Source organism: Lemur catta, chromosome X (assembly GCF_020740605.2).
Source record: "Lemur catta isolate mLemCat1 chromosome X, mLemCat1.pri, whole genome shotgun sequence".
Lineage (NCBI taxonomy): Eukaryota > Metazoa > Chordata > Mammalia > Primates > Lemuridae > Lemur > Lemur catta.
The window spans coordinates 60424535-60451880 of record NC_059155.1 but is presented as its reverse complement, the minus strand read 5'-3'; the positions used below and the strand labels follow the sequence as shown (position 1 = coordinate 60451880).

The 27346-nt window shown below is 42.3% G+C and overlaps 3 protein-coding genes across 3 annotated transcripts in view; 1 reads left to right on the top strand and 2 right to left on the bottom strand.

The window, feature by feature from the left end:
• Positions 1-257: 257 nt before the first annotated feature.
• Positions 258-1749, bottom strand: LOC123628663 (ferritin heavy chain-like). The gene has a single exon (XM_045538540.1). It carries the CDS (start codon positions 1644-1646, stop codon positions 1089-1091), a length of 558 nt encoding a protein of 185 aa, XP_045394496.1. The 5' UTR covers positions 1647-1749; the 3' UTR covers positions 258-1088.
• TMEM47 (transmembrane protein 47) overlaps positions 258-27346 on the bottom strand; it is a 120457-nt gene continuing 93368 nt past the window's right edge. Inside the window, exon 5 of the mRNA XM_045538545.1 lies at positions 258-488. The gene's annotated coding sequence lies outside the window, so the exon portion shown is untranslated. The remainder of the gene's footprint in view (positions 489-27346) is intronic.
• LOC123628662 (ferritin heavy chain-like) lies at positions 8314-9410 on the top strand. The gene has a single exon (XM_045538539.1). It carries the CDS (start codon positions 8399-8401, stop codon positions 9263-9265), a length of 867 nt encoding a protein of 288 aa, XP_045394495.1. The 5' UTR covers positions 8314-8398; the 3' UTR covers positions 9266-9410.

Below are 27346 nucleotides of genomic sequence, written 5' to 3'. Positions count from 1 at the left end.
CAGCCCACCCCACATCACTCCACCCCACTCCACCGGACATGCTTGCAGAGTTTTTAAGGGGAAGACTATGTGTTTTCCAGGGGCCTGTGGAGTACCTATTGCCCTCCATCCATGGAGTTGCTGAGCTGCATGGGGATGGGGTATGTTTGGGTGGGTGGAGAGACCCCCGGGTACCCACTTTAATCCTGTGCAGGGATTTGCCCTAATTCCTCAACGGTGAGAGTTTTGCACATAAAAATCAACTGGACGATTTTAACTGCTTTAAGAACCAGATAACTTTATTGGAAGGAATGGTAAAACTGAAAGGAACAAACTTCAGTGAACGTTCTGAAAGGGCAATGTGCACACCTGGCTGGTGGCCTGACCTGGGAAGGTACACATAGCTGGGGGGACAGTCCCAGATCAGTTCTTCCTGTCGCAGCCACCCAGGGTGAGCTTGTCAAAGAGGGATTCTGCCATGCCATCTTCCAGGGCCCCCCTCTTGCTACCTAGAATCAATGAACAATAATATTTGCAAATTTTAAAACACAAGTTTGATGTAAAGTTGAAGACCCCTTTATTTTAATCCCTACCCAATACGAGTCCTGTCATTTGTTCTGCAGAGGCAGTCACTATAAGCAATTCTAGACCATGTTTGACACTGTACCATGCACACACACCCACATATACGGGCCCCAGACCGCTCACCCCACCACTCCTCACTTTACCCCAACCCACATGTCCACAAGTTTGTACAGGGGAGACTAATTTCTTGTTTACCAGGGGCCAATGCAGTACCTTTCCCCTCCATCCGTGGAGATCTTGAGCTGCAGTGCATGGGTTATGTATGCGTGGGTGGAGAGCCCCCCTGGATACCTGTTTTAAACCCGCACGCAGGGATTTGCCCTTATTCCTCAAACGTGAGAGGTCTGCACACACAAATCAACTAGACAACTTTATTGCTCGAAGAACCAGATAACTTTATTGGACACAACGGTAAAACTGAAAGGAAAAAACTTAAGTCAACTTCTGAAGGGGAAATATGCTCGCCCGACTACTTTGTGGCCTGAGCCGGGGAAGGGACCCGTGGCTGTGGGGACAGTCCCAGCTCAGTTCTCCTTGCCATCGCCGCTGCCGCCACCGCCCAGGGTGAGCTTGTCAAAGAGGCACTCCGCCAGGCCGGCGTCCGGGGCCCCCATGTTGCGCAGGTTGGTGAGGTAGCCACCCAGCTCCTCCATGGTCTTGACGGGCTCCGGCAGGCAGTGGCTCTCCAGGAAGCGGCAGAGCTGCACGTCGCCCCTGTCGGTGGCCAGCTCGTGCAGCTCCAGGAGGCTCTGGCTGATGATCTTCTCCAGGTGGAAGGCGCACGTCATGGCCTGCAGGGCGCCCTCCCAGTCGTCCTCCTCGGGCTTCCTGATGTCGCCAAGGCAGATGCGGCCACCGCGCCGGTTCTGCAGGCCCATCAGCTCCTCCGCGTGCTCCCTCTCCTGGTGCGACCGGCGCAGGAAGTAGCGGGAGAAGTGCTTCAGGGCCACGTCGTCGCGGTCGAAGTAGAAGGCCACGGAGAGGTGCGCGTAGGAGGCGCGGAGCTCCAGGCTGATGTGGCTGTTGACGGCGGCCTCACAGTCGGGGTGGTAGTTGTGGCGCACCTGAGAGATGGCGGCCATGATGGGTAGCGCAGGCGCGGCGAGCAGGAAAAACGCGAAGACGCCTGGGGAGCGCAGGCTGCGGAGCGGGCAGTGGCGGCGTTGGCGCCCGCGGGGCCCTCGGGGTAAACCCAGCGTAGGTGAGGGCGGTGGCCGGCGGAGGGCAGACTCCTGGCCGGGTGGTGGAAAAATGGCGGCGGGTGGGCCCGGGACCGGAAGTGGGCCTGGGGGCCGTTATGGTCCGGCCCAGGAAGGGTGGGTGTGAGCGCAGAGTTCCGTGGGCAATTCCGGGTGACTCTGGACTGACCTTTTGACCCATATAATATTTTTTCAAGTTATTTTCCATTCCTGAGATACTTCCCTTAGGATAATGGTCTCCAATTCCATCCACATTGCTGAAAAAGACGTTACCTTATTCCTCTTTATGGCTGTGTAGTACTGTATGATATATATATATATCATATATATATGTATAAATATGCCATGTTTTCTTCACCCACTCATGATTTGTTGGGCACTTAGGTTGATTTCAGTAATGGAAAAACAAACACTATGTGTACTCTCTAATAATTCGGAGCTAACTCATGGGCACACAGGGACTCAAAGAAATGTAAAGGTCATTGGAAATCAAGAAGAGGGAAGGGGGGAGGGGTAAAACTTTACCTATTGTGAGCACTGTTTGGGTGATTGGCACACTAAAAGCCCTGACTTAAGCATTATAAAAAGTATCCATATAACAAAAACATTTGTATCCCCTTAATAGTTTGAAATAAATAAATTTATGACTATAAATGCAACCATTTTGAGTTAATCACCTGGATGATTTCTTATAGCACCCTATTTGCATATTGTCCAAATGCGATTGTTACCTAATATGTTTCTGTGATGTCTTTAGTTATATTTAGTATCACCAAGCTTTATTTGAATGGCCGCACTCCTCAGTGACTTCAGCAGCTGTACCAGTGCCACTTTGGATAACCTTTTCACTTAGTTCCTACATGTTATTAAATCATCGACCTCCACTTCTCTCCTTGTTTCTTCTCATAATAAAGTCCCCTCTTCTCCAACAGCTGAGCACCACCTCCAAAATCTCAGTGGATCTTTCCACTTTTTCATCCTTCTCACACTTTTTAACGTATTCTTCACTCTTTTTATTCTCTCTACTGTCTCAATCTTGCCCCACAATCCTAGAAACACAGTTTGTTGAGAATTGAATATTTTTCCTTGCAAGCAGTGGTCCAAAGCTTGGAAGAAGTGGTAGTCAGTTGGTGCATGGTCTGGTCAATACAGTGGATGACAGAGAGTTTCCAAGTCCGGCTTCTGTAGTTTGAGCAGCGTTGTTTTTTTGTGACATGGGGTCCCGCAAGGCGATTGGCCTGTCTCTATTAACCAATCTCAGCCGCTTCATCACAAGCATCCTCATCATTTTACACAGTTGGTTGCAGTAGACATCCACTGTCATCGACTGACCAGGTTTCATGAAGATATAGTGGATAACACCAGGCCTGGACCACCAAACAGACACCATTAACTTTTTTTGGATGAATATTCAGTTCTGTACTGTTTCCACCCTTCATGTTTATCCAGCCATTGTGCCGAACACTCGCGATTGTCAAATGACTCCATTTCTCATCACATACAACAATACGGTGTAGAAATGCCTCACCTTTATGGCGTGACAGCAAAGAAAGGCAAGCTTTGAGATGATTTCTTTTCTGATGCTCATTTAATTCATACGGTACCCATCTATCCAGCTTCTTCACCTTGCCCATTTGTTTCAAATGGTCCAGTACTGTTGCAACAGTAACATCAATCCTTCCTGTTAATTCACACATAGGTCGAGATGAATTCACTTCCACTACAGCTTTCAGCTTATCATTATCTACCTGGTCTCATGCCATCTTCAGGTTTCTTTTATGCTACAGACTATTTTTCTATCTAGAAGAAATATTGCCTACATTTCTCTACACAGGCAGGGCAAAATATAAGCATAAAAATATTATAAACCCCTTTGCCAAAAGGGAAACAACCATCAAATTCCCCTATTATTCCCTGGCTACAATGAGGATAAGACCAAAAGACTACACAAGAGTTATCAGAATAGAAAATATGAGTCACTGTTTCTTTTTTTCCCCTCAAACTGAAATTAGCATGTTTTATATAATAAACTATACATTTCCAGAGGCCAATACATATTGCTTAAAAAAGTACAAATACATTCTGAAAGTTTTCTTTATCCATATTTTGATGCGGAAAAAGTTAAGCCTTTTAGTCTGTATCACATGACACATTTATCCAGAAACTGAGGAAAAACTAAACCACACTACCAATAGTTCTCAGCACAGTGATGACTTTTCCTATAAGAAGTAGGTATCACTGGTTTAATGTCTTCCTAGTGCATCTGTGGATGCCATTCATATTACTGTACATAAATGTGTACTCATTTGATTATTTCTTTGTAAGTGCTCTTAGGTTATGTCTGTGTTTGTGTGTGTGTGTGTATTGTATTTCCCTGACTAAATCCCAAGTTTCTTCTCTTCCATCCCTATGAGGCTTCTCGTATTGTTTTTTAGAAATTAAAGCATAATTTACCTACAACAAAATTCACATTTTTTGATGGCTAGTTCCAAGAGTTTTGACAAGAACATACAGCTGTGTAACTACCACCACAATTAAAACATTGAAAGGCTGGTCTTGGTGGCTCATACCTGTAATCCCAGAATTTTGGGAGGCTAGAGTGAAGGGATCGCTTGAGCCCAGGAGTTTGAGACGAGCCTGGGGAACATAGTGAGACCCTGTCTCTACAAAACATGAAAAAACTAGCCAGACATGGTGGCATGCAACTGTAGTTCCAGCTGAGGTGGAAGGATAGCTTGAACCCAGGAGTTTGAGGCTGCAGTGAGCTATGATTGCACCACTGCACACAAGCCTGAGTGACAGAGTGAGACCTTGTCTCCCAAAGAAAAAAAAAAATTAAAAAAATTAAAATATATATATTTTTTCTGCATTATTCATAGTTTAAAAAGAAAAAAAAAACTAACACCAATAAAAAAAGACACGGAACACTTCCATTCCTCCCAGAAATCCCCCATCTTGTGTCCTGTTGTAGTGAACCCCTCCTTCACCTGCTGTGGTTTTTACTGTTATGATTTCTTTTCAATTTGGTCTTGAGGTCTCTCTTCAGAGTGGTGATAGTCTAGGAGCACCCTAGCCAGGAGGGAAGTCAGGTTCAGGTGTGTCAGTCAGGTGAGAAACAGATGAGTCAGCACAACCACATACAGAACATAATAGAAGCCTTTTACTACACACAGATCTATGAGAGAAGAGGGGTGGCCACAGGGCTGACAGGTAGTCTGGAGACAGTAGGGAGCTCAACCAGTGGGTGGGGAGCAAGAGAGGATCTGTGGGAATATGCTTTTCTTAAGGTCCATGGGAGTAATCCCTTAGACTTTCTCTTGCAGACTGGCTGAAGAAAACATGTAGGAAGGGGAAAACTTATTTACATGACTGTTGTTAAAAATTAGTTTTTTAACCGTGGTTAGCACTGTAGGGTGTGTTGAGTTTTGGGTCAGTAAGATGAGGAACAAGCAGGCTGTATCACAAACAACCACACAAAGAGGGAAGGTTTTACCTAGGCCAAAGGTGCTGGCGTACCACTGGGTTTCAAACAGCTCACGTCAAGCCTAAAATAGATGCTGAGGCAGCAGCTGTATTAAGCAAATTTATGGCACTATCTCCAGGAAACTGATCTGTGTCCTCTACTCTAACTTTGCCTTTTCAGAATGTTATGTAAACGAAAGAATGTAACATGTGGGCTTTTGCATCTGCCTAATTTCAGTTACCAAAATGCAGTAGAGATTCATGTACAGTGTTGCATGGGTAAGTAATTCATTGATTTTTACCACTGCCCAGAATTCCATTGTGTAGATTCGCCACAATATGTTTATCCATTTATCAATTGAAGCATATTTTTTTACAAGTGTTAGCAATTGCAAAAAAGCTGGTGTAACCACCCACAGAGAGGTTTTAGTGTGAACATACATTTTCTTTCTTTTTTTTTTTTTTCTTTATTTTTGAGACAGAGTCTCACTCTGTTGCCTGGGCTAGAGTGCCATGGCGTCAGCCTAGCTCACAGCAATCTCGAACCCCCGGGCTCAAGCACTCCTTCTGCCTCAGCCTCCCGAGTACCTGGGAATACAGGCATGCGCTACCATGCCCGGCTAATTTTTTCTTTATATTTTTAGTTGTCCAGCTAATTTCTTTCTATTTTATTTTTGTGGAGATGGAGTCTCTCTGTCGCTCATACATTTTTATTTCACTTGAATAAATAGCTAGCAATAAGACTGCTAAACTGACAATCTACATTCCAATGTGGCTGTCTCATGTTTCCCTCTTACCCATAGTATATGAGAGTTCCCTGTGCTTTGTATTCTTATTGTCAGTGTTTTGATTTTAACCATTCTAATATTTGTGCAGTGATATCTCATTGCAGTTTTAATTCCTATTTCCTTGATGACCAACATTTTTAGCTTCTTTTCATATGCTTATTTACCATCCATATATATTTTTGGGTGACGTGTTTTTCAAATCTTCCACCTACTTTTTCCCCTTTTTTTCTTATTCTTGAGTTGAGTGTTGTTTATGTATTCTGCATTCAAGTTATTAGATACGTGATTAGTAAATATTTTCTCCCAGTGTGTGGATTGTCTTTCCATTCTCTTTATGGTGCCTTTCTAAAAACAGAAGTTCTTAATTTTAATGACATCCAATTTATCATTTTCTTCTTTTATGGATCATGCTTTTGGTGCCCTAAGAAATCTGTATCCCACCCAAGGTCTCAAAGATTGCCCTCTCTTATTCCTGAGACTCATAATTTGTGTCTTCTCTCTTTCCTGATGAGTCTGTCAGGGACGTCTCTCTCTCTCTCTTTTTTTTTTTTTGTTTGGTTGTTTGATTTTCTAAAAACCTCTCATGATTTCCTCTGCTTTTGCTTTTTAATCCTATTTCACTTTTTCATTTTGCTCCTGTCTTTATAATTTTCTTCCTGCTGCTTGATTTGGGTTTATTTTGGTTTTCTTTTTTTTTTAACTTTTTAGAGATGTAAGGTTAGATAATGTGGTTGAGAATTTTCCTCTTTTGTAATATAGGAATTTGATGCTATAAATTTCCGTTCATGTAATACTTTAGCTACATACCACAAATGTTGATATGCTGTGGTTTCATTTTCACTTGTTCTAAATAGTGTGTAATTTTCCTTTGATATCTTCTTTGACCCATGGATTATTTAAAAATGTATTATTAGTTTCTATAATTTGGGCATTTTTCAGCTTTCTGTTAATGATTTCTAATTTAATTCCATTGTGGTAGGAGACCATATCTTTCATGATATGAATCATTTTATCCTTATTAAGGTTTGTGTTGTGGCCTAGAATGTGTATATTTTGGCAAATGTTCCATGTGTACTTGAAAATAATATGCTTCTAAGGAATATGTTTCTATACTTTCTTCACGTTGACACTATATTATTCTTTTTTAAAATTTTTTTCGTTTCAGCATATTATGTGGGTAGAAATGCTTAGGTCACATATCTTGCTTTGCTCCGCCCAAGTCAGAGCTTCAAGCACGCCCATCCCCCAGATGGTGTGCACCACACCCATTAGGTGTGAATATAATTTTTCTTAACATGAGTGTCATTTCTTCTTTGTTGTCCTCTTTCTCCTCCTGAGGATAACAAATACTATCTTACTGGCTGCCTGGAGGGAGAACTCTGTGACTTTTCAAATGTATAAAAATATTGCCTATTCAGAAAACAGACATTTGCATTTCTAAGAAATAAAGATAAAAAGGATAATTGAATCATGTGCTAGAGGAAACACAAAAGTTATACAGACACACCCACTAGGAAGGATGCCATTAACAGGCCAGGAATTGTGAGGAACTCTTGGAAGAGAGGAAAAGCAGGTACTATCACATTGGTTAATTCAGAGAACTTGAAACACCTGCATTAGAAAATCAGAGCACATTAGGAAAATCTCCAAAAACAGAGTCCACAAAGTAGAAGGACTATAGAGGGGCTTCCCTCAACTGTGAGATTAAAGAATTACTCCCTGAGAGCAGATCTGCCTGCCCCTTACCCTGCTCTGCCCCTCTTCTGCCCCACTTACACTGGGCAGTAAGCACCACTGACAATTGACCCCCTTCTGCTCACAAAAACTATACTGCAAAGATGGTGAATTACTTGACCAGGAAAAGCACGCAAATTAGAGCAGGGTGTGAGACACTGCAGCACTGCACAGCAAAAGGGAAATAGCACAGAAACACACATCTACCTAGCAGAGACATCCAGTAAAGGCTTCCAATGCCAGAGAAACGCCATGCTTTTGCCCCCTGGGAAAGTTCCAGTCCTATTTGCAAGCTCCAAACCATTATCCCGGAAAGAGAAGACCACCCCCCAATTGACACACTGCACCCTGCCATTCACAGGAGAAGCCTATTAGTGAAGGGACATCACAACTGTAGATCAGATGCATGCTAATGGCCTAGGCTAATCCAAAGAGTCCTTGATTCCCAATCATAAATGGACAAAGGTTTGCCAGATATTTGAGGAGAGTGAGGAGGAGGTCATGAGGAACCGACAGAAGTAATTGCTGAGTGCGATGGGGGGGGGGGGGCGGTGAGGGAGGGAACATGTAACACAGGAAACAGAAGAGAACTTTATGAAATAATTCAAATTTGTATTCCAAGAACTTTAAGGAAGACAATAGGCTTATAAAATGAGAACGCACTCTTACAGACGGGAACCATTAGAGGACAAGAGAAAGTCTTTGGGCACTGGAATATTATTGCAGAATTCAAAATTCAACGGAGGCCAGACAGTGTTGAGTCACCCAGGTTGCACACGGAACTCTGCACTTCGGCTCCTCACCCCCGGCGGCCAGGGGTCCCGAGGGCGCACTTCCGGTCCCAGGGCACACCCGCTGCCATTCACCAGCCACCTGACCTGGATCCTGCCCTCTGTGGCGCTTGGGAGCAGACTTTGTAGTCTGACCATTGTCCTATTCACCGCACACGCGCCGCCCACCATGGCCACGGCTGTGCCCTCGCAGGTGCGCCACAACTACCACCCCGACTGTGAGGCCGCCATCAACAGCCACATCAGCCTGGAGCTCCGCGCCTCCTACGCGCACCTCTCCGTGGCCTTCTACTTCGACCGCGACGACGTGGCCCTGAAGCACTTCTCCCGCTACTTCCTGCGCCGGTCGCACCAGCAGAGGGAGCACGCCGAGAAGCTGATGGGCCTGCAGAACCGGCGCGGTGGCCGCATCTGCCTTGGCGACATCAGGAAGCCCGACCGCGACGACTGGGAGAGCGGCCTGCAGGCCATGACGTGCGCCTTCCGCCTGGAAAAGAGCGTCAACCTGAGCCTCCTGGAGCTGCACGAGCTGGCCACCGACAAGGGCGACGTGCAGCTCTGCCGCTTCCTGGAGAGCCACTGCCTGCAGGAGCCCGTCAAGACCATGGAGGAGCTGGGTGGCTACCTCACCAGCCTGCGCAACATGGGGGCCCCGGACGCCGGCCTGGCGGAGTGCCTCTTTGACAAGCTCACCCTGGGCGGCGGCGGCGACCACAAGGGGAACTGAGCTGGGACTGTCCCCACAGCCACGGGTCCCTTCCCCGGGTCAGGCCACAAGGCCGGGCGAGCATATTGCCCCTCAGAAGTTGACTTAAGTTTTTTCCTTTCACTTTTACCGTTGTTTCCAATAAAGTTATCTGCTTCTTAAAGCAATAAATTCATCCAGTTGATTTGTGTGTGCAAAACTCTCACCTTTTAGGAATAAGGGCAAATCCCTGCACAGGGTTAAAGTGGGTACCCAGGGGTCTCTCCACCCACCCAAACATACCCCATCCCCATGCAGCTCAGCAACTCCATGGATGGAGGGCAATAGGTACTCCACAGGCCCCTGGAAAACACATAGTCTTCCCCTTAAAAACTCTGCAAGCATGTCCGGTGGAGTGGGGTGGAGTGATGTGGGGTGGGCTGTCTGGGGCCCTGATGTCTGTGCATCCAAGTGCATGGGACAGTACAAAACATGGTCTGGAATTCATCATAGTGGTTACCTCTGGGGAAGAAGGGAAGGGAATGGGATTGATTAGGGAGGGTTTAAAATAAAGGGGTGTTCAAGTTTACATGACACTTTTGTATTTTAGATATGGAAATGTTAACTTTTATTGATTCTAGGCAGCAAGATGGGGTCTCTGTGTGATGGGATGGCAGAGTCCTTCTTTGGCATGTTCACCCTGCATGACAGTGATATTGGGACTGAGCCTTAGGCTGGCTTCCCTACAGAACAGGGGGAGGGGGTGATTTTCTACATACTGTCCTTATGAAACCTCCACTCATGTTTTTTTTTTTTTTTTACCTTCAGTTGTATCATTTATTGCAATAAAGTGACACAGTTAAAAAAAATACCTGAATAGGAATGCTGAAAAATAGAAGGTCAAGGCTGAACGTCAAATTTGTGATACTGAATATAAAGTAGACTAGATCCCTCTGAATGTTAAGCCAGTGACTGTGGCTGCTTTGAGGAATGTAGGGGGAGAGTTGAAGGTGGAGACCCTTCCATCCATTGTGGCTGGTTTAGGTGGAAAAACTAGTGTGGCTTGAAGTGCCTTGGTGGCTGAGGAAACTAGGAGAGGAAGACAGGTACCAAATCTTTTTGGACAAGTCAACGAGATTTGGTCATGGACAGGAGGTGAGGAATGTGTGAGAGGGAAAATAGTTTAGGTTCTGGGTTTTGGATGTGAGCACCAGGGTTCCTGGTGGTGCTATTATTAACCTGGGGACCTTTGCATCGAGGGACACCTAGAGAAGAGGGGTACAGACTTCACCTGTTGTAAAATCTGAGATTCTCATTAGACATCCAAATTGAAATGTCATGCAGGTAGCTGGAAAAATGAACAAAGCCTCATCCCTCCATGAGACCAGGTGGGTGTCAGGTTTTGAAATATATATATATATAGGAGACATCATCCTATAGATGCCTTGTGACTGGATAAGCTCACCAGAAGGAGAGTGGCGAGAATATGGCACAGTCAGCCCCAAGCTCAGGGCACATAACATGGAGAGAATTGTTGAAGTGTTTGAACCCCAAATAAGAGGCTGGTCTGCTTTGACTATGACCTTATTCCGTATTGTGCCCCCCAGTTTCTGTTCCCAGTGTATGACAAAAGCAGCCTGTTCTTGTTCTCAGTGTGGCATCTGGTTTCCCTTTGAGGATATGGAGAACACGAGTTAGTATTTTGTCTTCATGACTACGGGTAAAAAGAAATGGTTTCCCTGTGAAAAGGTTTCTTAAGGGAATGGTAGATATGCATGCTATGTCTCTTTGCCTCCCCTTTCAAAAATCTGCTTTCTCTCTCAGCCCACTCTCTCTTTGACCAGATGAAGTCTCTAGCCATGGCAACCTTAAGGTTCTTCATGGCTGGGAAAAGAATGCTCAGAGCATTCTGTTTCTTTTCTGCCACGTGTGGCTTATAAAGATAAAGTTAAAAATTACAGATTTTATATGCTATTTTCAAGGACTTATCATTTGCCCAAATCTCTTTAAAGTTAGCAGATTGCTATGAGCATTTATTAAACTGAACAAGCTCAGCTATGCAGTAATTACCTTTTGTATTTCCCTAGGACTGCACTTTAACACTTTCTTAAAATGAGGATTATGATTCTTTAGTTCATTTTACAGAAAATTCTATTGCCTCTTTACATTTCTTAGTCAAACTTGGTCTTCTCACTGAATTTATTTCTCTGCTTGCTTTGAGTATCTCTGCATTCTATTTTTTTATCTCACATATTAACTATCTCTATATATTGGTGAACATTCAGTCTTCCCCTATATCTAAGTAAGGAAACACACAGTGAGCATCTATTTGTGAGTGTGTCAAACTGTAAATTGATTGAACATCATTCTTACTTTCCTATTTTAGAGAAGCAGTTTGGTTTAGTGCTTTCTTAACCTAAGATTGCCTGGGTCCAAATCCCACATTAGCCACTTAAGAAATTGAGTCAAGGATATTATTTAAATTCTCTCTGCCTCAGTTTCTTCATATATAAAATGAGAGTAATGAAATTGTGAACCCCATTGTGTTTCCACAAAGATTAAATGAATTAATATTTTAAAAATGTTTAAAGCCATGAAAGGTGCATAATAGTAAGTAACTTAAGTGTAAGCTATCATCCTCCACTCACTTCTAAGTTCCTTTGTGTTCTTACACTTTTGGGAAAACTTTTCACTTCTATACTTTGCCCCTGGGGTCTCTCTTGCATTTATACCAACACTGTCACCCTGCATACTGAGGACAAATCCTTAGAAGCTGCTTTGGTTGTGAGGTGCCACCAGGACCCAGGTGGGTACATTGCTGTCTGTGTTCACTGCCCCACACTCAGGCCCAAGACTGGAGGCGAGTTATGTGCTGACACCTTTCTGTGGCAATCCCTCACCCTCCAATTCTATCTCAACCAGCTTTCCTTTAAAATCGCCCCTGGAACACTTTGTGCTTATTCTTCCCAAACCCAGGTTGCCTGAGCCCCTGGTTTCCATCCTGAACATCCTCCCACTCCTCAGAGATGGACAAGAGCAAAAGGATGAAGTGCTAACCCTGATCCCCACCTTCATCTGGAGGTTTGGACCTGAGAAGGAGACGGATGGGTGGGCGGGGGTTGTGGGGAGAATGAGGAAAAGGAACCACATTAAAGCTACTGATAAAATACCTAAAATCAATAAATCATCATGAGCTTTGGCACAGAAGTTCTCAAACTCTGTTGCACATTAGAATCACCTGCAGAGCCGTTATGAATCTCAATGCCCAGGCCACATCCTAGACCAAATACATGGTTCTGGGGCGGCACCTAGGCATCCCAGGCATTGAAAAGCAGTGCTAGCATCCTGCTGCTCAAAGTGTGGACCAGCGGCATCAACCTCACCTGAGAGCTTGTTATCAATGCAAAATCTCAAGCCCCATTCCAGAGCTATGGTATCAATCTGCATTTTAACAAGAAAGACCCTAGGTGATCAATATGCACACTGAATTTTGAGAACTATTAAGCACCCTGGTTTTCACAGATGGCTGTACCTTACCTCACCTGATGTTATGTGCTGAATGTTTTGTCCCCTAAAAATTCATATGTTGAAGCTCTAACCCCCAATGTGATGATTATTGCTCAGCCTATCCATACTGCAAAATATGAGAATGTGTGTTGAAGGAGGACACCAGGGGTGTGGCTGTATTATCACTTGAAAAAAGATTTTATGGCATTATATGAGCAGAAACACTGCCAGTTTGAACTGAAGGGGACAGAGAAGGGACAAAATGAAGGAAGGTTGTCAGACTTCTTTGATTTATCAGGATGAGACAAGAGAACTATTTGGCTGCAAGTGTGCACTATTCCCAAAGAACAAGGAAAAATGTCTCTGAAGGCTGCTGAGAGATCATCAGAGCCACCACCTTGGTTTAAACATGCCTCAAGTTTGAGATCAAGATCACCTTGCAAAGTGTTTGGGGCAAAGTCGTCTAGAACCTTGTTGGAAGATGGGGACGAGAGCCGTGAGGTGACACTGCCACCTCCGTGGGCCAGCAGGGCAGAGTATGGAACCAAAAAAAATATTCTCAAGCCATAAGAGATGATGGAATTTTCCTTTGCTGTATTTTGGACTTGCTAGGGAACCATCACCTCTTCCTTTTTTCCTAGTTCCCGTTTTTGCAATGGGAATGTCTATCCTATTCCTATCCCATCATTGCAGTTTGCAATCATAACTTGTCTGGTTTCACACAGTTGTAGCTGTAGAGGAATTTTGCCTTAGGTTGCATCATGACCAGAGTCTCACTTATATCTGATCTAGATAATATTTAGATGAGACTTTGGACTTTAGACTACGGCTGATGTTGGAATGAGTTAAGATCTTTGGGGCCGTTGGAATATGTGATGGTTATTTTTACGTGTCAACTTGACTAGGCTAAGGGATGCCCAGAGAGCAGGTAAAACAGTATTTCTGGATGTGTCTGTAAGGATGCTTCCGGCAGAGGTCAGCATTTGAATCAGCAGACTGAGTAAAGAAGGTCTACCCACATTGACATCCTCCAGTCGGTTGAGGGCCTAAATAGAACAAAAAGGTGGAGGAAGGGTGAATTACCTCTCTCACTCCTTGAGCTGTAATATCCACCTTCTCCTGCCCTTGGCCATTGTAGCTCCTCCTAAGCCAGGCCTTAGGACTCAGACTGAATTACACCACCTGCTTTCCTGGGTCTCCAGTTTGCAGACAGCTCATGGTGAGACTTCTAGTTTTCATAATTGCATGAGCCAATTCTCATAATAAATCTACTTTTATGTATCTCTATATATCCTATTGGTTCTGTTCCTCTGGAAAACCCTGACTAGCACAGGATGGAATGCATATATTTTTCATACACGATTTGGGGGGGCTAGTGGCAGAATGCTATCAACTAAATGTTTATGTGCCCCCAAAGTTGACATGTTGAAGCCCTATCCTCCAGTGTGATGCTATATGAAGAGGGGCCCTTTGGGATGTAATTAGGTTTAGATGAGGTCATGAGGGTGGGGACTTGGTCTGATGGTCCTTACAAGAAGAGACACCAGAAAGCTTGCTCGCTCGCTCTCTCTCTCAGTCTCCACCCCATCTGCCATGTGAGCCCACAGAGAGAAAGTGGCCATCTGCGAGTCAAGAAGACAGCCCTCACCAGAAAACGACCGTGCTGTCACCCTGGTCTCAGACTTCCAATCTCCAGAACTGTGAGAAATAAATTTCTGTTGTTTAAGCCACTCAGTATGGTATTTTGTTAAGGCAGCTCAGGCAGACTAAGACACCTGGGGAACTGGAAAATAATACTGATCCCTCTATTTAAACTCACTAAATCATATCCTCATATAAGTATGGAATAAAACACGATAAAAATATACTGTAATTTCAACATCATTGAATTAGCAAATATCCAAAGGGACTTGGAAACCCCTCATTTCCACTGATGTTGTGCAAAGATACACACACACAATTTTGTCCATGTTGTTTTTAGCACAAACTGGTCTGTCTTATACCATAGATTATCACCTATGGCCTACAAGCCAAATTTAGACAACCATATTTTTCTGATAAAGTTTTATTGGAACAGAACCGTGCCCATTTATCTACATATTGCTTGTTGCTGGGTTTGCACTGCAAAGTGATGAGACGGAGACCATATGACCCTCAAAGCCTAAAATATTTACTATGTAATTTCTTACAGAAATGTTTGCTGACACCTATTCATATTAACAGATCCTAAATTTACCTAAAAATAGTCACCAAATATTTTTAACATTTCAGCTGTCTTTCTGCATCCAACATGCTCATTGCAGCTTTATCATGGATTTCCTATTACCACCACCCTTTGGCACAAAGCAATTGCCTGAGTTAATTTAATCTAAGATGCTAATGATTTAATCAATTATCTCCACAAAGATGTGATGGCAGACACTGTCGATCATTGATCTAAAAGCCATTCTACTCCTTCTTCCCTACTAAGAGAACACTAAACTTTTAGGAGTGACAATGTGGAAAGCTCCTTGGGATAAATCATAATTAGTCAAATCAATCATGAAAAATTTTTTTCCATTTCTAGATGCCTGCTTTCTAAGTATCTCCTGCTGCTAGGGTTTGCCACATGACAGTTCTGACCTAAGATGTCAATGGAAATAACCTGTATTTCTGATAAAATTTTACTTGCCTGATAAAAGTGATAGAAATTTGTGAAAAGAAATCATTTGACCCCATAGTTGTCATCCTGATTGGATGCTGGTGTGAGGACGTGATGCCAGGTGCAGGGGCAGCCATTTTGTAACCATGAAGATAAGGCCAAGTGAATTGCAGAACCTAGCGTAGTGCCCTGTCATAATTGAGCCAGAGGTATATTCTGGCATTTCCTACCCCCCAGACTTCCTGATTAATGAACACAATTAACCTTACTGCTTAAGCTACTTTGTGGGTATTCTAATAGTTATGATTCATCTAACACATACAAGAAGATTATAAGGAAAAGGCATCTTTTTCCGGTCAAAATGTACACACTTGCAGTTATAAGAGAAATAAATTCTGAGGACCTAATATACAGCATAGCAACTATAGTTAATAATAATGTACTGTATACTTGAGGTAATGGATGTGTTAATTAGATTGATGGTGGTAATCATTTAACAGTGTATATGTAAATCAAAGCATCACACTGTGCACCTTGACTATATACAAGTTTTGTCATTTGTATCTCAATAAAGCTGAAGAAAAGAAAAAAATTAAACCCATCTTCCCCTTGCTTTTAAATAGCAACTATTTGTCTCGTGCATGCTATTTATGAGGTACAATTTTAGGTACTTTCCAGACATTTCCCATGTTGTCACACAACAAGCCTGTGAGATATGGATCCTCCCTATTTCAAATGGGAGAACATGGCATCAGAGTAGTATCGCTATCTGAAGCCTCACAGCTAGTCAGTGATGGAGTCAGAATCACCAGGCTTTGGAAGGAGGTAATGTCCTTGCATCATTTCTCCTCTTCTGTTATCTCATTTTTGAGAAGCTATGTGATCCACATTACATAGGTGACTTTATTTAAGCACCAGGCATATGGAATGAGTCTCTTCATTTCTTTTTTATATACATGATTGGCAGTTAGGGTTGTGGGTGGTGTGTGAATGTCCCTTGTAGTGTTCAGACCCAGAGTCCATGCTCTCCCTGTGGAATCCAGCCTGTAATGACCTATTTCACCCTTAATGACCCATGTCCACTGAACACACAGGTCTCTAAACCTTGCCTGCATCTCATACTGGCTGCTATTTCAACCTGTAATACATAGCCAGGATTCTAGAAAGGGTTACCTGTACCTGTTGACTTCTCTGAAAGAATGAGTTTCTTTGTTTGAAGTTTTGGAAAAAGGTAACGTATCCACAATGTTCAGGAATGAAATATATCAATTGATTTATGATGAAGCCTTACTCTTGTCTCTGTCCCCAGTCTCTCAAATGTCTTCCTCTCCAGCCCCAACCAAAAGGTAAACTTTCTTGGAGTTTACTATATATATCCTTCTGGTTTAACTGTTTTCTGTTACTGTAACAGAATTCCTGAGACTAAGTAATTTATAAAGAAAATAGGTTCATTTATCTCACAGTTCTGCAGGCTGGGAAATTCAAGGGGCTTGGTGCTGAGGGCTTTTGTTCTGTATCACAACATGGCACAGAAGATCAAAGTGGAAGCAAACACATGTGAAAAGAGACCAAACATGAGGAGGAACCTCCCTTTATAACAACGCGTTCCCTTGGGAACTAATCCATTCCTATGAGAACTAATCCAGTCTCTGAAGAGCAAGAACTCACTCATTACAGCAGGAAGGGCACCAAGCCATTCATGAAGGGTCTGCTCTGACAACCCAAATACCTCCCAGCAGGCCCTACCTCTCAACACTGCTGCACTGACAATTAAAGTTCAACATGAATTTTAGCAAGAACAAACCACATCCAAACCATGGCACTTACATACCTTTGTTTAATGCAGGTGGCAGACCTGGATATATACCCTTCCCCCCGTACCCAAGTAGTAACATAATTCACAATATCTTGCACCTTGCTTTTGTTCCTCCTTAACGATATGAACGAATGAAATCTTTTCACACAGAGTCTCATTCTGTCACCCAGCTGGAGTACAGTGATGTCATCATAGCTCACTGCAACCTCCAATTCCTGGGCTCAATGGATCCTCCTGCCTCAGCCTCTCGAGTAGCTGGAACTACAGGTGCTCGTCACCACACCCAGCTAATTTTTCTATTTTTGTGGAGGTGGGGTCTTGTTCTCAGTCAGGCTGGTCTTGAACTCCTCACAGCAAGCAACCCTCCTACCTAGGCCTCCCAGAGTGCTAGGATTACAGGCGTGAACCACTGCACCCGGCCTGAAAGAATGAATTTTTAACAGTCAATTTTACATACTAGTCAGTGGTGACATTTGGGGACTTGAGATTCCTCCTTATGCTTCTCGCACCAGGACCAGCTACCAATTCCCCCACTTCACTGGTTCCATTCAGGCATCCTGAATCCAAACCTTAGCAGTTTCCAAACAATTTCATATAAATTATGAGGGTTTACTTTATGTAAACTATGTGCCACCTTGCAAAAACTAGTCCCCATAATTCCTTTAAACAAGATGCCACCAACCTTGGCTCTTCATCCCCCGGCTATATCATCTTCGACTAGAAGTAAAAGAAATTCAATCGGTGCTTATCATGCCCAGCAGAAATACTGTTTCCCAGGGCCAGCAACTTTTCTGCCCTCTAGTGGCAGTTTTCAAGATAATGCCTTACTTTTTGTTTCAGTTTACAAAGGATCTCTCTTTCTGTGTTCTCAGAAGCTGGATACGCCTTTTACTTCCTTGTAGACAAATAACACCAAAATAAGTGCCTGTGTGTAAGTCTAGCCATTTTCCCTAGAGTATCTCTCTTGATAAGGAATCTTAAAAATCTTGGACAACCTCTTTGCTTGAATTTCCCAACTTGGGAGTATTCCTACCTTCTGCTCTCAACAAGGCGGTTTTGGGAGTTAGGATTGGTTTTCAGTCCCTGGTCTCCCACCGTCTTTCCTTCCCTGTCCTGTCATTCTCCTTCAAGGAAAGGGAGAAGCCAGGTGAGTGCTGTATATCAAGTGCTGCTGGGCCCTCCTCAGCAAGAAACTAACCGGGAAAATCACCCATTTCCCAACGTTCTGAGGTAGCTTCTGAGCTGAGTGATCAAAGATCGTAAAACGTGCCCAGCTCTGTTCTCTCCAATTATGAGTAGTGACCTTCAGGCCTTGAGTCACTCAGATTCTATGCATATATGGAAGTGTGAAAATTTAAACCAGATAAGCACACATTTTATAAAAGGGAAACAAACATTCTTTGAAAGTGTCTTGCACCTACTGAATTTTGTTCTCAAAGTCCCCTGACATGATGAAACATCTACCTCTTGGGGCTCCTTTCTCTGAAGTGCTTGTCAGACCACACTGGCAGCTCCAGAATGTGCTTGTCATTTGTATAATATAACTTTGTCGGGAGCGCGGACGCCATTACAAGATGGCGCCGATTTCCGGTGGCTTGGCTGAGGTAAACAAGTGTGGCGCATGCGTAGTACATCTGTAGGTCTGTTACATAAGGATGCATATGAGGTTTTCTGACTCGGCCTATTGGTGACCGCTTGTGATTGACTTTGACCTATCTCTGTTACTTCCTGTTTCCCTGAGGGTATATTACTGTGTGAAAGCTTGTGCTCAGGGTCTTCCGCATCTTGAAGCTTAGAGGGATCCCCAATAAAGCACTGTAGAAGAACTCCTGTTGCCGCGTCTTCCTTGCTGGCGAGGCGGGCGCGACATAACTTTAGCCCGATCTAAAACTATGGATACCCTCTAAGGTTTCTTCTCTTCATTAAACGAATCTTTTACATTGTGCTTCAGATTGCTGTAAAAGCATGATTTAATTATTGTAGAAGTTCTTATTTAGGCACACAGAAATTTGTGCCACTGTAGGCATAGTTGCCAACTGCTAATGTTCATTCCCTCTAAAGCACCTCTCTACCAAGTCTTGAAATCATTTGCTCTTTCTCAATATCTTTTGGCTGTTTTCATAAGAAAAAGAATTACATAAGGAGTTTACAGAAATCTAAACCCAGTTATTTGTTTGACTGACAATTATTAGGTATGATTTCAAGTGAACTGTCATCTTATACTCTGGCCTCAAGGACAGAATAAAGTCCATTTCCCAATAAATAAATGTCATTGCCTTTTCATTCAGATCATTGTTACCTTAATTGAAAATATTTAGTCTGTAAAATTAACCAGCTCACTTTTGACTGCACAATCAAAATGATGGGAGATGGAATTTTCTAGGAAAGTAGCCAAACTGGTTCAAAATTACTTATACGTCAAGGCAGATTGCTTGTTGGTTTGCTCTGTTGCCAGGACTCTTTGGTTGAAATACCAGCTCCAATGTTTACGTGTTCAATGACCTTGAGTCTATTATTATATAACCTCTTTGAGACTACATATGTTCATCAAAGAGTGGGGGTGATAATTGTGGGGAGTAATACCAACATTTTGGGGCATGGATTGAGTTAATTGAGATTAATTGCACTACTATAGGTAAGATAAAAATCGGGTTTTAGGATTTCACTTTTTGCCTAAGGTCTGTTTTTAATCCCTCAAAATAAAAATCTTATTGGTTTTGGTTTGCAAAAAAAGAGTATTATTTGATAGACTTCTGATTTCCTAGCATGCCATAGAATAGAAAGAAAAGAAATTGAATTGTATAAGCCGAGCATGCAAAAAAAGTAAACATTTTCATGTGTGTTATTGATGTTTTGGAATTCCAAAGTGATGTGGTACTATATGAAATCTCCTTATTATGTGTTTATCCATGGTTAACATTCATTCTATATCTCTTTTGAAATAATATCTATTGGATATCATAGATGAGTTAGAAAATGGGGAAAGGGGTCATAATCTGAGAGAATGGGAAGAGAGAGGGAGAAGTGTTATTCAAAGATTTTTAAAAATTGACTATGGATGAGATACTGGGTAGGTCATCCATTAAATATGTGACTAAAAATTTCATTCTGAGCTTCATACAGGTTACATGCAAATATGTAACATGTCTGTGTGTGTAAGGATGCAACTGGTAGATGGTATAAGCACGGGAGAAAGAATAGAGGTCAAACATTTAAAAGATGATGTGAACCAAAATGTTAGTAGTGATTATACCTTTTTAGTGGAATTGCAAGTGATTTGTTTTCTTTTTGTATGCTTTGGCATTAGAATTTTACATAATTAATATGTATTACTTTATAATTAGAAGAAATTAGAGTTGATAATCCTAAAAGTGACAATTCTGCAAAATGTCCATCATACACATTTAGAAGAACATTTATTGTTTTACTTGTTGTTGTTGTTGTTGTTGTGGAGACAAAGTCTCACTTTGTTGCCCGGGCTGGAGTGAGTGCCATGGCGTCAGCCTAGCTCACAGCAACCTCAAACTCTTGGGCTTAAGCAATCCTACTGCCTCAGCCTCCCGAGTAGCTGGGACTTCAGGCATGCACCACCATGCCCGGCTAATTTTTTCTATATATATTTTTACTTGGCCAGATAATTTCTTTCTATTTTGCTTTTTTTTAGTAGAGACGGGGTCTCGCTCTTTCTCAGGCTGGTCTCGAACTCCTGACCTCGAGCGATCCACCTGCCTCGGCCTCCCAGAGGGCTGGGATTACAGGCGTGAGCCATCGCGCCCAGCCCTGTTTTTTTAAAAAGCTTCATACATCTGTATTTCCTGAGTTTTCACCTGTGATTAAATTTTTAATAATGGAAAAGGAAATGTGTCATTTGAGAGGTTTCTGTTTTTTGGGATTGTCCTGAAATCAGTGCTGTATCTGGGACATACTTTTTCTACTTTTGACTTATTCAATATTAAAATATATTGAACTTTGCATATATTCATTTTTAGTGCAATTCACTGCAAATACGTAGTCTTTAGTAAATCATATAATATTCCTTATAACATGTCCAAATTAATCTTAGAATCACAGAATATTGGAATAATAATGTACCTTAGAGAAGATCTATTCCAGGGATAGAACATTGATGATTTTCGGCCATTTTTAGGTACATAGAGCACACATAGAGTACTTTAAAATACTATGTGACTAAAGTAAATAAAATATTTTATTTTAAAACAAGCAGCATTAATTCTCAAAGTCTTATGTTCAGCCAGATTTATAGATTTATGTAAATTCCAAGACTTCTTGGGGCAACTGAGTTTGCAACTCCCATTTATGGAGTTACCTAACTCCACTTTTCCTAATTTGGATTCCAAGCACAGGCATTTCAAATATCATCAGTGACCTGTGGTGCTTGCAAATAAATATGATTGTGAGACTTATTGACTAAATTTAAGCACTAAAAATAGAGTCAGGCTGGGAGCAGTGGTTCACACCTGTATTCCCAGTACTTTGGGAGGCCGAGGCAGAAGGTTTGTGTGAGTCCACGAGCTTGAGACCAGCCTGGGCAACATAGTGAGATCCTGTCTCTAAAAAAAAATTTGAAAAATTATCTGGGTGTGGTGGTGCACAGCCAGCTGCTCTGTGTAGTCCCAGCTACTCAGGAGGCTGAGGCAAGGGGATCACTTAAGCCCAGGAATTTGAGGCTGCAGTGAACTATGATTGTGCCACTGCACTCCAGCCTGGGCAACAGAGCAAAATTCTGTCTCTAAAAAAAGTAAATAAAAGAGGCCATAGCATTGGTATTTAGGGTGGTCTTTGTACTATGGGATAGATTAATCTGTCACTTTGAGCAGAGAATTGAGTATCATATATAAAAATTAGTAATAATCACTGCTACTTATTTACTATTTCTATGCCAGGAACTAAACTGGACATTTTATACACATCATCTTCTTGAACGCTCGGACGGCCTATAAGGTAGGTTTCTATTATCCCGTTCTACGGGTGAAGAAACTGAGGCTTAAAGGAATAACTTGTTCAGGTCACATAGCTACTAATTGGGTAGGTTTCCTTTTTATCTTTTAAACATTTTCCACCCCTCATACAAATATTAAAGGCTTGAGCTACTAGACCACATGTCTTTTGGGATTATATTCTAGCTTTGGAAATAACCCAACATAGTTTCTTCACTAGCCTGAGGTCTCTATTAGCAGCAATATGTAATTATGACATTCAGCTGCTATCTGTGTTCTAAACTTTGGAGATGGAGAGGAAGTAGAGAGGAATGTCTGGTGGAAGGGGGCCCCAAACAGATCCATTAAAAATCAAGGTGTTCATCTTATAAAGCGAGTACTGAACGACTACAACATCTTCTTGGAGCTGTTATTGTAGCTGCTTAATAGCACATACTATTGATGATGGGGATCATGTGATGAGAATCTCATAGTTGAACAGGCACAGTGATGATATTGAACTTATATTTCTAAGGGGAAATTATTTGGTGCAATCAGAGGTAAGGAAAACCCTCATTCCATTTTTTCCCTGTAAAATGTCAGAGCTGGAAATGTAAATAACTATAAATTTTGAAAAATATTAATGGGTTCTGACTGACCATATTAGAGAGAATCCAGAGTGAGCACCAAGATTTATTTATAATTTCTTGTCATGGAAAATATAGGCTGCAAGTTATTTAAAGTAACAAATCTGGTTTGTAGTTTTGTTTATTATGTTCATTGAACCCAGACATTTGTTTATCTGATATTTCCCATATTTTGATCATACTTTTCAATTTATCTGGTCTTGTATCTTCAGAAGTTTTGGAACACCTACCCAAAAGCAAATCAGAGAGAGGGTAATTAGCAGAGGAAGATTGCAAAGTCTGTCTTGTGCCAGGTGCATACTAAATCTAGTTATAGCTCCACATAAATCTCATTACCATGGTATTTCATTTTCGTATTCTCATCAGATTTTTGTACCTGCAGGGTTTTGCTGTTCTCTTGCAGTGGAAGCAACAGGTTGTGATGGAACCAGCTGTATAAGTTGGTTCCGAAAAAGAAACATCTTGTTTCATATGAGGTTGTGGACAGTACAGAGCAGAAAGGAAAGCAGAGTAAGGAGAGTTTTGCCCATCCCACTTCCCCCGTCTTCTTCCTCTGCCCAGCCCTCTCCTGTCTCTGCACGGGGTCCCGCAGGCTGCGATTTTCACAGCCAGGGCCTGAGCACCCAGCAGTCACCTGAGAACCAGGCCCGGCTGCACCCTGGGGAAGCATGGTGCGCGCCTGGTGCTAGGGAAGGAGACAGAGGCAGCTGTTTGGTAAGGGCTCCCCTGTGCCATGCACAGTGTGAGGCAGCAGTGTGCAGGCACAAGGGACTTAATCTTTGGGGAAGCCAAACATAGAGGGACTCTTATTATCCCCATGTTTCACTTGAGGAAACCTGCTCAGAGGGAGCAAATGAAGGTCCGAGATCACATGGCCAAAAAGAGGTGAACTGAGATCTGGAACCAGACCCCTGGATTCCATCACTGTCGTCGGCTGAGCAGCCTCTGACCCGCCCCCTCTGAAAGGGCAGCGGACTGCACAGTGTGGCCCTCGAGAATCCTATGAATGGTGAAAACCTCAAATGTGGGCACTCACAGGCAGGGGCACAGATTGCTGCAACACTTGATGTGACACCTGTTGTAAAATAATACAGATCATGAAGAGCATTGGAGTATCATATGTGCTTTTTAGTCCATCACTCAGGGCAGAATTACACAGGTTATTTGTATCCCTCTCAAAGCATATATTAATATTTGGCTACTGATAATTGTTTGTTGCTCTATCAGATGTGTAATCATTCAAATGAATAGGTGTTTAATCTGAAAATAGGCTTGATAATTGTGTTTTGAATAAAATACACTTATAAGTAATGCCGCTGATTAATAATTAAAAACCATTAAAAGTTTCTTGATTTGCCTCTGTTAGGCCAGATCACAGGTTTTACATATTATTATGATTTAATTTACCAATGTCCACAACATAGGACAGAAAGATGTATTCACAGCACTGGCTACTACTCCTTATCTCTAGTCTTCTTTTGGAATCAGTGAGAGTATAAATAAATAAAAAACGATTAATATATCAACCTGACCATCACTCCTTTTTTTTGTATTTTTTGTTATGGTTTCCCATGACTCCTAAATCCCCATGTAAGAGCCCCTGCCGCATTAAGCTCATGCCAGCCAGTGTGTCCCCTCTGCCCCATCCCTGTTGCCATCACTGTCCTCTGACCTTAGACCTTCCCTGCCGTGAATAAAGCCACCGGCACCTCAGTCAGGGTCTTCAGCCCCAGCATAGTTCCTAGCTTCCTGCTGGGAATTCAACAGGCCTAGGAGGCCCCAGCCAACTCCCTGGCCTCCCAGGGCCTTCCCCGCTCAGAGTCAATGAGGACGTCTCTCCCCGTCTCCCTCAGCCAGCTGCTCCCACCAGGGCCACTGCCCACACCCCTCACCATTGGAAACTGCTCCTCTGAAATCACTGATTCAAACGCCCCCCACTGACCATGCCTTCCACCCCCCAACTCTCTATGGGATAGCTCCCCTTGGATGTCTCACAGACGCCTCCTACCCAAGGCGACAGAAACTGAGAGGAGTCAGGAGCACTGTCACAGATTTAAACACTTTAATATAATGGGCTGATGGTGGCAGCCTGGGCTCCATCTCTATGGCAGTTTTGGGGGCTGGATGGGGCTGTTGATGAGGTCCTGCCCGGCTCTGAGACCCAGGAACCTCTACTTCTTCCTGGGTTGGGGCATCTCATCAACCTGAGAGTGGGTGTCGTCCCCAGAGAGGCGGCTGAGCTGCTGGTTCTGGCTCACTGGAGTCTCCACGTGTTCAGGGCTGACGCGCACCCTGCGGTTGTTGTCGGCTTCCTTCACCACCAGCTCCAGGATATTCGAGATCAGGTACTCCAGGATGCCCGTGAGGAAACCGGGAGTGACCGAGCTCAGGCTCTGGGCATAGCGACCCTCTCGCAGGAGGCGGCCCACGCGGCTAACCGGGCACTGCAGCTCTGCCCTCGCGGAGCGGGAGACGGCCTGCCTCCTACGCCTACGGGAGTCTGGACTGTGTTCGTTCCCAGACATCATGTCTGCTGGGCTTTTCCCCAATTAGCACAGCTTGACTTCCTGCTGGCCTGGGCCTCTCAGGATACCAGTGCTTATCCCTGCCCCTTGTATCCCTGTGCTCCAGCCCCGCATTGCTCAGAGAGCTGCCTTTGTGACAACGTAGACTTTGTGATGCCATTGGTGTCCACTGGGCTCTGGTCAGGCCTCAGCCTAGAAATGCCCATGAGAGGAACCTTGTCACCCCAATGACTGGACTGGTTTTTTTTTGTTTGTTTGTTTGTTTTTTGTTTTTTAAGAAACTCTAACTTTCTACTTGACTTTAACATTTTAGCAAAACAAAACAAAATAAAACAAAAAAAACCATGTCAATGGAACCATTGCTCTGTCTTTAGGATACCCTTTCAGTTTCTCTGATTCTAGCCTTGTGTTGCTTCTGAGCTCATTTACAACCCTCTGTAAGTTATATATCACTGATAGACATGCTGAATGCCTTGCCCTGTAGAAGTCCATCTGTTTCTCCTCTTAGGTTATAATAAAACCCATTTGCCTCCATTTATTTAAATATACATGATCAATATTTCTGTCTGTTCTTTAGATCTGCTTTTTAACTACTTATATTTATCTGCCAATTTCCTCATGAGTTAAATTCTTTCAACACATTTCCATTTCGTAGATGTATGAATGTCATTTTACTCTCACAATATATTTTAACTATTTTGGAGTTCACATCGATATGCCCAGTGCATTCACCTATCAGAGCCAGATAAACTGTGACAGAGATGTGCACCTTATGCTCAGACTCTAAGAATATCTTTTCTTGTTTCTTCTAGGTGAATCCAAAGCAAAATAGGACTTTGTTGATTCTCTGTTTTTCTCATTTTAATTTCAATATTTAATTTCTATTTTGATTTTTCTCTCTACTAATTTTATCTTTGTTTTGTTTTTGTTCATTTACATTAGATAAGTTATTCTTATTGTTGATAAAATGGTTGGGAATTTGGTTTTAGGATATGACCATCTGGAGATCTCTGAAAATGGGTTAATGTTTTATAGAAACCTGGTCTCTATTGTGTGAGAAACAACAGAAAATCTTGTTTGTCAGTCTTTTTATTTGTTTGTGTACTTGTCTAGTTTTAACTCATCTCAATTAAGAAATTTTTATCCCCTTGGAGGAAAACAGTTTTTTGACATCTGAATCAGGGAAGTTTACTATTTCTGCCTATACTTGACCCATGGGTGAAATTGTAGAATGGAAGCTATATTCTCTGTGTCTATATTTCTGTGTGTCTGTAATTCTGAAATACCTTCACCTCTGATTGTGTGAGTATGTAAAGCTTTCCTGTCTTTGGATGCTACTGATAGATTATAAAGTTTCTTTGGGTTATATAAATTAAATATTCCTAAAATTCCTTGAGAATGAGGAAATTGAAGTATAATATTTTAAATACGCTAGATTTAAACAATATATATTCTCCCAGAAACCAACTCACAACCATTTTAAGAATTCAGATTTACATAACTTATGTAAATCTTTGGTGAACAAGACTAGTTTAATAGTTCAGGGTGAATGAAAATAACTATGTTTTCCATTATTTATCAGTATTAGGTACAACGCAAGTATACATTTTTATGCTACTTAGGTTTGTTGTTTTAAAACTTACAAATTTTTATTGATCACATGAACTAGCATTACATCTATTTAATGTTTAAGATTATGAAAAATATAAACTTATATTTAAGCAACTGAATCGTTGTTCTCAAAACTTGTATTTCTTCAATCATAATGTTTTGTATTATGTCAGCTTGAAGATAATTTCCAAGATTTTTAGATAATGCAAGACATTGGACAGATATTATATTGAGTTATTTAATGGACATTCAATGGATGCCTAGATATTTTATAGGATAGAAGATTAAAATATTCACAATGAAGCATAATTTCACTTTATATAATTTTGCTTCTTATTTGTACATGCTATAAAAGGGGTATAATTTTGGGTCTGTCAAGGAACATGTTCATGTCTGCCACATTGAGAAGTTGTATAAGTGGAAGTGTGCGGCTTGATAA

What these genes read in the sequence shown, in the direction of transcription:
- LOC123628662 (XM_045538539.1), top strand. Translation starts at nt 8,399, where the DNA reads ATGAGAACGCACTCTTACAGACGGGAACCATTAGAGGACAAGAGAAAG.
- LOC123628663 (XM_045538540.1), bottom strand. Translation starts at nt 1,646, where the DNA reads ATGGCCGCCATCTCTCAGGTGCGCCACAACTACCACCCCGACTGTGAG.